This window comes from Elephas maximus, chromosome 4, assembly GCF_024166365.1.
Source record: "Elephas maximus indicus isolate mEleMax1 chromosome 4, mEleMax1 primary haplotype, whole genome shotgun sequence".
Classification (NCBI taxonomy): domain Eukaryota; kingdom Metazoa; phylum Chordata; class Mammalia; order Proboscidea; family Elephantidae; genus Elephas; species Elephas maximus.
This window is the reverse complement of record NC_064822.1, coordinates 115,257,599-115,271,360: the sequence shown is the minus strand read 5'-3', so window position 1 is coordinate 115,271,360 and position 13,762 is coordinate 115,257,599. Positions and strand designations below refer to the sequence as shown.

The following is a 13,762-nucleotide window of genomic DNA, read 5'->3' as shown; positions in this document are numbered from 1 at the left end:
TCAAAGTGTTGAAGAGCAAAGATGTCACCCTGAAGACTAAGGTGTGCCTGACCCAAAGCCATGGTATTTTCAGTCTCATCCTATGCATGTAAAAGCTGGACAATGAATAAGGAAGACTGAAGAAGAGTTGAGGCCTTTGAACTGCGGTGTTGGCGAAGAATATTGAATATACTATGGGCTGCCAAAAGAAGGAACAAATCTGTCTTGGAAGAAGTGCAGCCAGAATGCTCCTTAAAGGCAAGGGTGGCGAGACTGCATCTTACATTCTTTGGACATGTTGTCAGGAGGGATCAGTCCCTGGAGAAGGACATCATGCTTGGCAGAGTATAGGGTCAGTGGAAAAGAGGAAGACCCTCAATGAGGTGGATTGACACAGTGGCTGCAACAATGAGCTCAAGCATAACGATTATAAGGATGGCTCAAGACCGGGCAGTGTTTTGTTCTATTGTGCATAGGGTCGCTATGAGTTGGAACTGACTCGATGGCACGTAACAACAACATCATCTGTACATCACAGATTGATAGTAGGTCTTCCTCCAATCCTGATGCCATGTTCTTCTTCATATCATCTGGTTTCTTGGATTATTTGCTCAGCATAAAGATTGAAAAAGTATGATGAAAGGATATAACCCTGACATACACCTTTTCTGATTTTAAAACAGTCAGTGTCCCCTTGTGTTGTTGTAACAACCGCCTCTTAGTCTAGGTACAGGTTCAATATGAGCACAACTAAGTGTTCTGGATTTCCCATTCTTCAAAATATGAATAGTAGCAGAACATTTAGTGGTACAGTGCTGGAAGATGAGGCCTTCAGGTTCAAAGGCACTCAAAATAAAACTGAGGAAGACATGCCTCCTCAAAGTAGAGTTGACCTTAATGACATGGACGGGGTAAAGCTTTTGGCACCTTCATTTGCTCATGTGGCACAACTCAAAATAACAAGAAAGAGCTGCAAACATCCGTTAATAATTAGAATGTGGAATTTGCAAAGTATGAATCTAGGAAAATTGGAAGTCATCAGAAATGAAATGGAACGCATAAACATCAATAACCTAGGCATTAGTGAGCTGAAATGGACTGGTATTGACCATTTTGAAACAGACAATCATGGTCTGCTATGCCTGGAATGACAAGTTAAAGAGAAACGGCATCGCAGTCGTTGTCGAAAAGAAGATTTCAAGGTCTACCCTGAAGCGCAACGCTGTCAGCAATAGGCTAATATCCATATGCCTACAGGGAAAACCAATTAATAAGACCATTATTCAAATTTATACCACACCCATCGGTGCCTATGATGGAGAAATTGAAGATTTGTGCAAACTCCTATAGTCTGAAATTGATCAAATATACAATTAAGATGCACTGATAATTACTGGTGATTGGAATGCAAAGATTCCTAGTTGGAAAATATGGCCTTGCTCATAGAAATGGCGCCAGAGATTGCATGATAGAATTTTCATTGCAAATACCTTTTTTGCTCAACATAAACAGTGCCCTCTTGGACCTCAAGGACCTCCCTGGAGGGAAAACACAGAAATCAAATCTAACTACGTCTGTCCTCCTTTGCTCTGAATTATGGATTAATGGGTGATAGATATAACTGTGGGTTAATGTTAGAACATAGGAAATGGAACTGTTCCAAAAGTGTGAGAAATTGAATAACATATCACAGACTACAAAGAACAACAGACAAATATCACAAAATTTTAAACAGATCATCTAGGTAAATACCAGAGACACATTTCCAGGTACTGCAAAATCTTAGAAAAAGAGTACATCAGCCCTTAATCCTACTATGTTTCTCAGACTTAAAGGCAGCATGGTTGAAGAGAAAATTTTCCTGAGTAGCACGTTTTCAGCTTACTTGGAATTACAGTAACATTTCCCTCTATGCCTCATTTTGAAATAGGAAAAGACTGCTTATCTCCAATAAAAGTCAAGCCATGGAAGGTATGTCAAGATAACTGTTTGGAGATACTGGAGGTATTTGCAAAAAGGGGACAATAAAGTATTATTAACTAGTTGAAGGCTTGCCAATTAGCAGAAAATCAGGCTCAAATGCAGTAGATTAATGTGAAAGAGCACTTGAAAGTACCTTACTCAAGATGGTAACTTTCCAGAGCTTGGGAAGTAAGAGTTTTATGTGGGAAGTAGGAACTGACCATGTGTTATAAAAGGTGAGAAGGAAAAGCAATGGAGGGGAATGAAAGAGAAAGAAACAGCAGAAGGATAAATATGTCCCTCTTTCCCACAGCAGTTCTCCAAACCACAAAACAACCTACTAAGAAGTGTTGACAGGATTATGGCATTAAAGTATGATTTTCATTTCATGAATTTTTATATCTGATAATGAGACACAAGTGCCAAAATGAACTAACCAGGACTGTGGGATCTGCTTAAAAGTCATTAGTCAACATTAGGAAATAAAGTCCATTTGTGACAGTAGGTGAATAAACATAAAGACATTTTTAAAAACACAAAAAAACTCAATCAATAATCATGTAAGAAAAAGAAGCATATAAAATACATGGAAGAGAATGTACTCTCATGTTGGGATTTGGTTCAAACAGTTCAAAGCCACTATAAGAGACACAAATTTAAAAAGTTAGTCTAAATGACAAACTTTTTTATGACCCTTTGACGTATATAGGAAGATAGAGAAGAAAATGGAAGGAGACAACATGAAGAAAATAAACCATGTTACAACATATGAATTTAAGAACCCTACTTATAACTGTCAGGGAAGGTTTGCCAAGACAGGAGTTTTAGCAACTTCAGTGTGCTTGTCATGCTCTACCACCTGTTATCACTTAGAAAACAAAAGGAAACTCGCAGCAAACACCAACCACAGATTCAAGGCAGAGTTTGTATTCCATACGGGGGTGGGGAAAGGCAAAGCCTTATTGCCAAGGCCCAGGCACAGAGGGTTGCCTAAGGTTAAACCTGGACAAGGGCCTTAGAGGCAATCCCTGTGCCCACCACAAGCTAAGCGTGATGAACAATAAACAGCAGTCTATTGCTGGAGGAGTGTGCAAGACCTTTAGAGCGAGAACTTCTCTGTGACCCAGGCATGAAAGGAAAGCTGAAAACTGAGCAAACAGCGTGCTGTTGTTGTTGTTAGGTGTCTTTGAGTCGGTCTGACTCATGGCGACCCTACGTACAACAGAACAAAACACTGCCCAGTCTTGCACCACCCTCACAATTGTTGTTGTGATTGTGTCCATTGTTACAGCTACAGTGTCATTCTATCTCATTGAGAGTCTTCCTCTTTTTCACTGACCCTCTATATTACCAAGCATGATGACCTTCTCCAGGCACTGGTCCCTCCTGATAATGTCCAAAGTATGTGAAAAGAAGTCTTGCCATCCTCCCTTCTAATGAGCGTTTTGGCTGTACTTCTTCTAAGACAAGAGAGCAGAGGTGCCATCCTGGTGGACCTGGAAGGAAGAACTGAAGCCCAGGGTTAAGAGGCCTCCACCCAGAATCTAGAGAGTGTGACCAGCACCCAGAATCTGGAGGGCAGGGCCTTTGTTTAACAGTCTTAGATAACAGAGGATACTTTTCAAGATTTGAGAGCTAACATACTGTGTTCTGCTGGCTTGCTTGGTGCCTGTTATACCTACTTTACTGTCACTTTCTTCCCTTTGTGTTGGAGATGTCTACCTTGTGCCTGTTCCACCTTTGTCCCTTGGAAGCAAATAGCTTGTATTCCAGGTTTCAGAGATGAAGAGGAATTTTGGGATACATGATGGAGTGAATGTGTTTTACACGTGGGAAGGACGTGAATTCCGGGGGGCTTAAGGGCGGGATGTTATAGATTGAAACTTGTCTCCCCAAAATATGTGTCAACTAGGTTAGGCCACGATTCCCAGTATTGACTGCTTGTCATCCATTTTGTCATGATGTAATTATCCTAAGTGTTGTAAATTCTTGCTTCTATGCCTATGATTGCGATCCTTTTTGGAAGTGAACTGTCTGTTATGTTAATGAGGAAGGATTAGAGGCAACTACGCTAATGAGGCAGGACACAATCTACAGGATTATGTCATATTTTAAGTCAATCTTTTTGGAGATATAGAAGAGAGGAGGGGGGTCTCATTAACACCAAGGAAGAAGAGCCAGGAACAGAGCACATTCTTTGGACCCAGGGTTTCTGATCTGAGAGGCCTAGAGCAGGGGAAGATTGATGACCAAGACCTTCCCCGAGAGCGGACATAGAGAGAAAGTCTTCCCCCGGAGCTGGCACCCTAAATTCGCACTTTTAGCCTACATGGTGAGAGAATGAATTTCTGTTCATTAAAGCCATCCACTTGTGGTATTTCTGTTATACCAGCACTAGATAACTAAGACACTGTATTCATGAAATAGTACATTTATGATCATGTGTTTTCTAACTAAATATGATACACATCAAGAAAAATTTTATTAAAACACAATAATACGGCCTTTCTTCAAATGAAACACACAGTGAAGAGGGTTGTAACGATAGGTTTTACCAAAAGTTTCAGGGTGAAAAAATACTAATCTTACATGGATTCTTCAAAACAATGAAAAGTAAAATAAAATAATTCACACACTTCTCAGCTAATATTAGAAAATGTGTTTCAACTTAACACAAAAGCTATGAAGGGCAATACAAAGAAGAAAGTATCAAAGGCAATCTTGCACTTTACCACCTATGAGCAGGAGAAAGCAGACGGTCCAGAAATGGCAGCATAGAAAATTAAAAAAATCATTTTATTCCAGTTAGCTGGGCAGTAATGAGCTTTATCAAAATGTCAAACATGTCCTGAAATCAGACAGTTTTTTTTTTCCCAGTTCTTGGGATCCATAACTTTCCATTAATTCGTATTTCCAAGAGTAATTCCTAGCATACCTGAAAAAAGATAACTAGAAAGAGAAAGGACAGAAACACAGACCAAGTCATTAGGAGAACAACAAGTCCAGAATTTAAATACTGATAGTTCTCTTAAATATTGGGGAAAGGAACAAGTTTAGTGTGAGGGGAAAAGCAGGAGTTTTGTATTCAAATAAATTTTTGTTCAAAACCTACAAAACCACCATGTGACATCTGACTGGCCAATTCTCTGCTTCCCACTTTCCTCCTCTGTAAAATTAGGATGATTATTTTTTACACTGTATGAGATTTATGTCAAGGATAGATAAAATGTGTTAAGTGTCAAGCACAGCATCTAATTCAGGGAAATATAAAGATTCAACAAAGAAGACGAAATGGAATTCACATGACATCAGACCACCTGCAATGTCTGTGAGGACACGGATCCCACTGCTACCTATGCTGTTGCATTGTTGATTCCACTGTTGATTCATTAGTAACATTTTCAATTGGGTCACCAAGGACTGTTTTGTTGTTCAACTCAGATGCTCCCTATGAACTGGTAGCAAACTAAACATATAAAAGTTGCTGCTGTAGACTATACAGGTAAACCTGTCTCCCTGCCCCAGGAGATCAGATGTACTTCTCTGCCAAACCCAGGGAGAAAATTTCCTTTTACTCTGCACCACTCTTTTGTTCCTTTTAAGCTAACAGACTCCCGGGAAATCAGGAATCAGGTGCCATTTGAGATGTGGCAAGGGAAGAGGAGGCTGAAACTGGTCACAATGTATTAGGAGCAATGAAATCTAGGTGAACACTGTCTGATGTAAGACTTACTTGAGAGAGAGAGAGAGAGTGTGTGTGTGTGTGTGTGTGTACATGTGTCACATGTATTGAAAAAGGTCAAGGCAGCAGTGAAGCGAGGTGAAATGTGAGTTGGGGACTGAAGCAACTCAAAGCTCCTCACCAGCATCATACTCTTCAAATTTTGGTTCCATCAAGGACCCCTGATAAAGCACTGCCAGAAAAGTAAGTATGCAATTCTCGTGACAGATTTTCCACATTCTCTAAACAGGGAGGGTAAGAAATGTGGAATTCAGTTAACTGCAATTGTTACTGCAAAAACAGAATCAACAGTTATTTTCAAATTGTTGTTCTTCTGAATACACCTGATATTAGAATTTCCCTGCCATCATCACTTTATCCTTTGAAAGGGCCACCCATAAACATCAGTTGAGGAGACTTTTAATCTTTAAGAGGCAAAATATGAAAGAGGCAAAGACACTTCCTCCCAATAATATCCTCTGTTGTTGTTTTGTTTAGGTGTCTGCGATCTGATTTCCAACTCATAGCAATTCCATATGATGGAACATAGCTGCCTAATGAGGTTTCCTGGGCAGTAATCTTTATAGACGCCGATCACCAGGGTTTTTTCCATGATGCTGCTGACCGGATTCCAGTCACCAACATTTCAGTTAGCACCTAAGTGCTTAACCATTGCACCACCAGGGCTCCATTAAAGATATCTTCTAGTGTTACAGAAATCAAATAATACAAATTACATTACAGAGAATCTGGCCTTATTATGGACCTGTTATTTTAATACCTTCTTCCACTTTGGGTAGCTAACCAATAGGTCAGCAGTTTAAATTCACCATCTGCTCCTTGGAAACCCAATGGGGTGGTTCTACTCTGTCCTATAGAATTGCTGTGAGTTCGAATCAGAATCGACTCCATGGCAAGGGGTTTGATTTGGCCACTTTGGGAATGGAGGGTGGTGGCATTCATTTCTAGAATTTCAAATGTTCCAGACCATAGCATGCCTTCTTCCAGATGAAGACTGAATGAGGCTTGTCCCAGACACGTAAGATGAAGGTGCCTGAAATAAATAAAAGAACTCATTAAATAGGAAATCAATACAAGAGAAAAACTGAACTCAATCACCCTTACAGCTCCCAAAGTGAAAGTGACAAGGGGTACGTTTGCATAAGTTAAGTCTTCAAGGGCTGCTTAAAGAAAAACACTACCTATGGGAAGGTGGTAAAATGTATTGCTTACTTAATGAAATTGTTATTTCAAATATGACCCAAATTAAAAAAAAAAAAATGTGACTTTCTATGCTCACAGCAACCTCTGCTATTTAAACCAAAGGAGACCATGATATGGATGTAGGTGGACAAAGCAGCCTTAGACCTAAATGCTCTGCCACTACAAGTTTAGCTTGTTTTTAGAAGTAAAGTGGACTGAAAAACTTCAGTAATTAAGAGAACACTATATTAGTTGTTTAACACATTAAATCAAAGGACCCTCAAATGCTCATGTCGTTTATTTCACAAGTCATTTCCCTCAAAATTAGAGCATAAAACCAAATCAAACCTATTGCCATTAAGTCGATTCCGACTCAAAGTGACCCTATAGGACAGAGTAGAACGGCCCCATAGAGTTTCCAAGGAGCACCTGGTGGATTTGAACTGCCGACCTTTTGGTTGCCAGCTGTAGCACTTAACCACTATACCACCGGGGTTTCCCAAATTAGATGAGAGGAGTTTTAAAACTCATAACAGGCAATAACATTAAAGCCTAAGAACTTTATAGCAGAGGGAAGGTTGAAGTAAGAACATCAATAGCCAGTATAAGGATAGAAAGTACAACTGTTAACACAATCAGCTGCTAAACAAAAGGCTGGCAGTTTGATTCCTCCAAGAGGCTCCTTAGAAGAAAAGCTTAGCAATCTACTTCCAAAAATTCAACCATTGAAAACTTTATGGAGCACAATTGAAATTAGACACAAATGCAGTCACAATGTGTCAGAATTGACTCAATAGCAATGGGTATTGGTAACATGATAGGGGGGAAAGAAGAAAGGAAAGAGAATTCGGTGTGTGAAATGAACATGACCTATCACTCAGTCCTGCCTATGAAAATCTTCGCTCTGCAGCTTCCTAGTGCTTGGCAAGATAGCACCTCTCCACTAAACCATTTCTACCATGATCTGAAGTGGGTTTCCTGGACGTAAACATGTCTATGAACCCTGAAGAATACAACTTGCTAACTCAGCTGTTAGTGAGTGCTGATGTTACCAACTCTAAAAAAAACTAAATCCTCCCCCAATTCAAAACAAAAAAGACAAAACAAAAAAAACACACTGCCATTGCATCAAATCCGACACATAGCCACCCCGTGGGACAGAGTAGACCTGCTCCTTAGGGTTTCCAAGGCTGGAAATATTTACGCAAGCAGACTGCCACAGCTTTCTTCCATGGAGTGGCTGGTAGCTTTGAACTGATGAACTTTTGGTTAGCAGCCAAGTGATCTGTCCACTGCGCCACCAGGGCTCCCACATGATAGCCTACAGCAACTGAGTGAAGATAGTAAAATACAAATCACCACTAAGAGCTATTGCCAAGGAAAAGGCGTGGAGTAGTTATTGCCCTAAAACCAAAGTTGCATTTTCACTGTTATCTCATCTTACCATATCCCTAAGCATGCACTAAAATGAAATATTGTCTCCCATCAAAAGACAGAAAGCTCCTTGGGACACACACTTATTCATGGTTAGTTCTTCAGACTCTGATATTAAATATTTACCTGAATAAGTGAATTTTTATTATTTACTTGAGCAGCAGAAAAGAAGACAAAACTACTTAATGCATTTTTAATTCTCAATTGGGAGCACACACATTGGGTAGTATTGGGCACATAGGGTTTCCCTACAAAATTGCTCAATTTATAATTAATTCCACAAACAAAACACAAAGACATCTTAAGAACCAATATATTATTTTCAAGTAAATGTAACCCGAGAGAGAATGCATTTACCAGCTCTTCTTTTGCAGAATGGATACTCGAAGGACCTGTTTGCAACTTGAATCACACCAAAGGCAAGTTTTGAGTTGAAGGAGATCTCCCTGAGCCATCGTCCCCCAAAACTAATTGGATTCCTGAAAAAAACATGTGCAGGGAGGCATGAAACTCCTGGAAGGACTTGAAAATGGTAACCTTCAAGGAAAATGTGAGTTTTACAAAATTTCTTTATAAAAATTAGTCCATTTAGCCAGTTTATTAATGGATGATACTTGAGCAAGTTACATTTCTGAAGAACTCAGAGAATATAAGCAGCGAGGTTAGAGGGCTGGTGGGAAATTAGTGGGGAGAGGCAATCTGAAGGGAGGAACAGCAGCAATTGTTGAAAGGAGAGGTCACTAAGATATTCAGAGACAGATTCTGAAGACTGAGTGCTGCTCAGAAGAGCAGGGAGGTCGATCTCACTGGCAGGGAGAGCAAGTACCACAGACCATTCCCTCTGGGATCTGGCCACGCCCCCAAACTCCATGACAGACTTCCTCAGATTTGTTCTCAGGTCCCAGGAAAAGGTTTCTTGTAACTCTTCAGGAAACCCGCTACCTAAAAAACACTTTTACTGGTTTAAAAGTGCTTTCATGTACTTAAAAGCAGAAAATACACAACAAAGATACATTTTTGTATTTTAAACTTTTTGTTCCTAATTCGGGATCATTGTAAGTGCAAAGCTATTATCCAGCCTTTTGCAGTTATTTTATTTCAAAATACAGGCAGAGACGAGAATAAAATACTCCTTGACAAACTCTTCTCTGTTACAAAAGTGGAGCTGAAAAGGAGGCTGGGAAAAGCAAAGAAAAAGGAGGCAGAAGAAAAAAATGTCAGGAATAATGGAATAACCTGTAACATTGATCAGACCTATGTCCCGAGACAATGATAATGAGAAACACCGTATGAAATGAGATACATGATTGCTGCTGCGTGTTTTCATTTGACATCTGTATAAATATCATTTCTAATAAGGAAATTATAGGCCTTTGATCCATATTTAAATATTTCCAGTAAAATTCTACAACCAAATGCCAAAAGCATTACATTAATACTGATTGCATCTTTCATTCATGCTCCATGCTGATGTCTTATGTTGCTTGTGTCTTCAAGTCCAATCATTTTTGACTTGACACAGGAGGTCATGACAAATCACACAGTGATAACAACATTCATCCTGCTGGGGATGACGGAGGACCCAAAATTACAACTTGTGCTTTTGGTATTTTTATTTCTCACCTACTTTTTGTGTGTGGCTGGGAACATGGCAATTATCACTCTCACACTTTTGGATTCCCATCTTCAAACTCCCATGTATTTTTTTCTCCGAAATTTCTCTTTCTTAGAAGTCTCATTCACCTCCGTCTGTATTCCCAGATTCCTGTACAGCCTGACAACTGGAGATAAAACTTGTACCTATAATGCTTGTTTCACACAATTGTTTTTTGGTGTCCTCTTTGGAGCAACTGAATTTTTTCTCCTTGCTGCCATGGCCTATGATCGCTACGTGGCCATCTGTAAGCCCTTACATTACACAACCATCTTGAACAACAAGTTCTGCACTACACTCCTTCTCTGCTGTTGGATTGCTGGCCTGTTGATTATTGTGCCCCCTCTTTGCATGGGTCTCCGGCTGGAATTCTGTGACTCCAATCTCATTGATAGTTTTGCTTGTGACGCATATCCTATTCTACAGATCACCTGTTCTGACACAGAGCTTATAGAAAAGGTTGTTTTGGCTTTTGCTGTGCTAACACTGATTACTACCCTACTGGGTGTGCTTCTCTCCTACACATACATCATCAGCACCATTCTAAAATTCCCTTCTGCCCAACAAAGGAAAAAGGCCTTTTCCACCTGTTCTTCTCACATAATTGTGGTTTCCATGAGCTATGGCAGTTCCATCTTCGCCTACATTAAACCTTCAGGACAGGAAGGAATAGCCCTTAATAAGGTAGTGGGGCTGCTCTTAACCTCAGTTGCCCCTATGCTTAACCCTTTCATTTATACACTACGAAACAAGCAGGTAAAGGAAGCCTTCAAAGACACAGTAAAAAGGATTGCATTTCTCATAAATAAGTAAGAAATTGTTGATGTTTTGAGGCCAAGTTACGTTTAAATCTGAATAACCCATAAAAATTTTACATGAATTTGCCAAAGATAAACTTTCTATTCTGTAGATTTGTCAAACTACTTATCCCTGTGAACATTTTTCTCTCATAATTAGGAAAAAAAAAAAGTCAAGGTACTCAGTTCTCTTTCAAATCTATTCGCTTTCGTTTTACCATTAATGCATTCATCTAAGACTAGATTCGCAAGGTAGCCAATGTTGTAAAATGGAAATCAAACAAATAAAATCCAATTTTGTGGCCATATGGCCTACTTGTGATAAGGATTCTAAAGGCCGAGGGAACATTTTCCATCTGAGAACACTTCAATGTCTAACCTCCAATTTTTCAAGAGTAATTAAAAATTATTTACTGAAGCTTAAAATGTGGTACAGGGCAAAATTTTGTACTCCAGAGCTCCCCTTTCATTTTAAAACTTTCAAGATATTTCTGGATTATTTTCTGGTCCATTTTCAGGATTAAATAAAAGGAGTTAATGGGACAATCATAAAAATTGTGCAGAGAGCCTTCATCTTTCTTTTAAACTAATTTATTCACAAAAAAACTTTCTACTGGCTTATGCGAAAATTATTTGGATCTAGTTCTTCCTGACATATAAGTAGAGAAGAGAAGGAACCCCTTCCTAGTGTTGGGTGTCTTCTCCTGACACTGACAGTGTTTACAAGTCTCAAGGAGAAAAAGGCCTGAATTTGGAGACAAGATATCTAGACCTTGGCTGAATAATTTCTTCAACTATCCAGAATTCCATTATACCTTGTGTTAATGAAAATGTTCAGAGTTAAGAAGATTAATAAAAATAATAGATATTGTTCCTAATTTGAGAAGAACATGTTAATGGGCATTTGGTTGGCTAGCGTAGGCCGACTTCTGGAAATCAATTACAAGCATAGCGTGAAAAAACTGAATGGACCTAAAGATGAAGGAGAAGAAAAGATAAGGAGGGAGAACAATGTAAGTAACCTGGACCTACCCAATGCCCTGGAGTCGATTCCGACTCATAATGATTCTATAAGACACAGTAGAACTGCCCCACAGGGTTTCCAAGGAGCTGCTGGTGGATTTGCACTGCCGACCTTTTGGTGAGCAGCCAAAACCTTAACCACTGCACCACCAGTGCCCTGACTTGAACCTAGCGACTACTAATTCCTTCTACAAGATACTAAAAGCCTCTGCTCACATTCTATCTTTCTGAAAATACTGTTCATACTTTTAAATACATATACAAACTTTATTTATATTTAATGAATATCATCTCGTGCTCAGATATACTTTATAACGTCATAAGGTTTTCAAAAATTCATTTTAAGTCATGTGGATAGAATGTGCATATGCTCTGTGCACTTCAAAACTCTGGGGGCAAAAGGGCTTTATTGTCCAGAAAGCTTCTCATTTTGTCATCTTAAAACCATGAAAACTTCCCCAAATGTGCTAATTTCCTTTTCGATAGTTTACTAAAAATGCATCACTAATATGAGTATATTCACTTAGCAGTTGGGTGAATTACTTTGCCTGAGTTATAACTCCGTAGAAAAAACACTCTATATACATAAATCTCATTCTCTGCAATATCTAGCTGTGTCCAATTTGTAAAAGCTTTGGATGAAGGTAGACAAGGTTGAATACCTTCTGGACTTTCAGAAAGATAAGCCTGCCCCATTGACCTTGCTGGGCCTAAGTGCAGCTGGATAGAACCAATACTGCAAATGCAGGAGGTTCATGAAAGATAACCACTCAGCATCTATTCTGGACAGTGAGCTTCTCACCTCTCATTCATCCCTTCACCTCACTAAGAGGGAACACCAGGGGGCGGCATTTCACAGGTCTTTCAAGTTTCAGCAGGAGTTGGAAGCACAAAAATAAATGGGGTCACTCCTGGATACATCTGTGGTTCCTAAAAATTACCTCAGATTGTACTGGAATTGATCGTGGCTTTTCACCCTCCACAGGTTCATCAGAATATAGTAAGAATTCTGTCATTTAATGGTATGTGTAGGGTGGAGAAATTTCTCAAAGAGGGGAAAACACCTTAGATGTAGACAATATTAAAGAATTCCTTCTTGAAGAAGGGATGCCTATTCATCATCTCTACACTAGCTGTCATTGAACAATCAGATTTCACTGTGTGACCTGCAGTCTTTTTGTAAGAAATCTCCAAAAGATCAGCAACATAAAACTGTGCATGCTTTTAATATTTATAAATTATATCCTCATTGTACCCCAGAACCTTTTCTCCAGCAATTCTTGTGAAGTCACCTACCTCCTTTATAATGAGATATAACCCACTTTTGTGTCATAGACCTCACTGCTCACTTGTGATTGTTATCTGAATGATTAAGGAAATGACAGTGTGGCCATGAAGGTCTGTAAGGTACATGGTGAGAGAAGAAGTGAGAAGAGAAAATATATAGTTAAGGGAAGGAGGAAAGATATTTCTTCTGCTTCCATACTAGACCTGTCACATTCTTTCATTTCTTCATTCAAGAATTATTTGCTGAGTGATTACTATGTGCCACAGTGTGGTTTTAGCACTGGAATATAGCACTGAACATATAGGACAAAATTCCTGATGTCATGGAGGGTATGTTTCACTCTCAGAAGAGAAAAAGTGGATACTGAGAATGCAAGCAAGACCTCCCTGGTTCACCGCTTTCCCTTGGGCCTTAAACCCTTCTTTGATTATGGGCCTTGGGAAATGAAAATAAATGCAATCCTCAAATTAAATGACAATGATTTTATCATGCTGACTAAATTCAGGGCTACTTGAATGATTGATTTGAATGGAAGCTTGGAGATCACTTTTGCAGCCCAGTCCATACACTGATTCCATTCAACCCTATGTTCCACGTCTCCTGATTGACTCAGCCTGCTGTTGTCCTGTGTTAGATGCTACCATTGCCCCATCCTCACCAGTCTCTCTGTGACTGCTTTTCTCAAAAATCTATTTACCTTT

General features: G+C 39.4%; 1 protein-coding gene across 1 annotated transcript; it reads left to right on the top strand.

Moving 5' to 3' along the window:
- Nucleotides 1-9,827: 9,827 nt before the first annotated feature.
- On the top strand, nucleotides 9,828-10,766 carry LOC126075589 (olfactory receptor 6C2-like). Its single transcript, XM_049883426.1, has one exon. The coding sequence runs from the start codon at nucleotides 9,828-9,830 to the stop codon at nucleotides 10,764-10,766; it is 939 nt and encodes a 312-aa protein (XP_049739383.1).
- Nucleotides 10,767-13,762: the final 2,996 nt, after the last annotated feature.

Coding starts and splice junctions, on each gene's coding strand:
- LOC126075589 (XM_049883426.1), top strand. CDS start 9,828: ATGACAAATCACACAGTGATAACAACATTCATCCTGCTGGGGATGACG.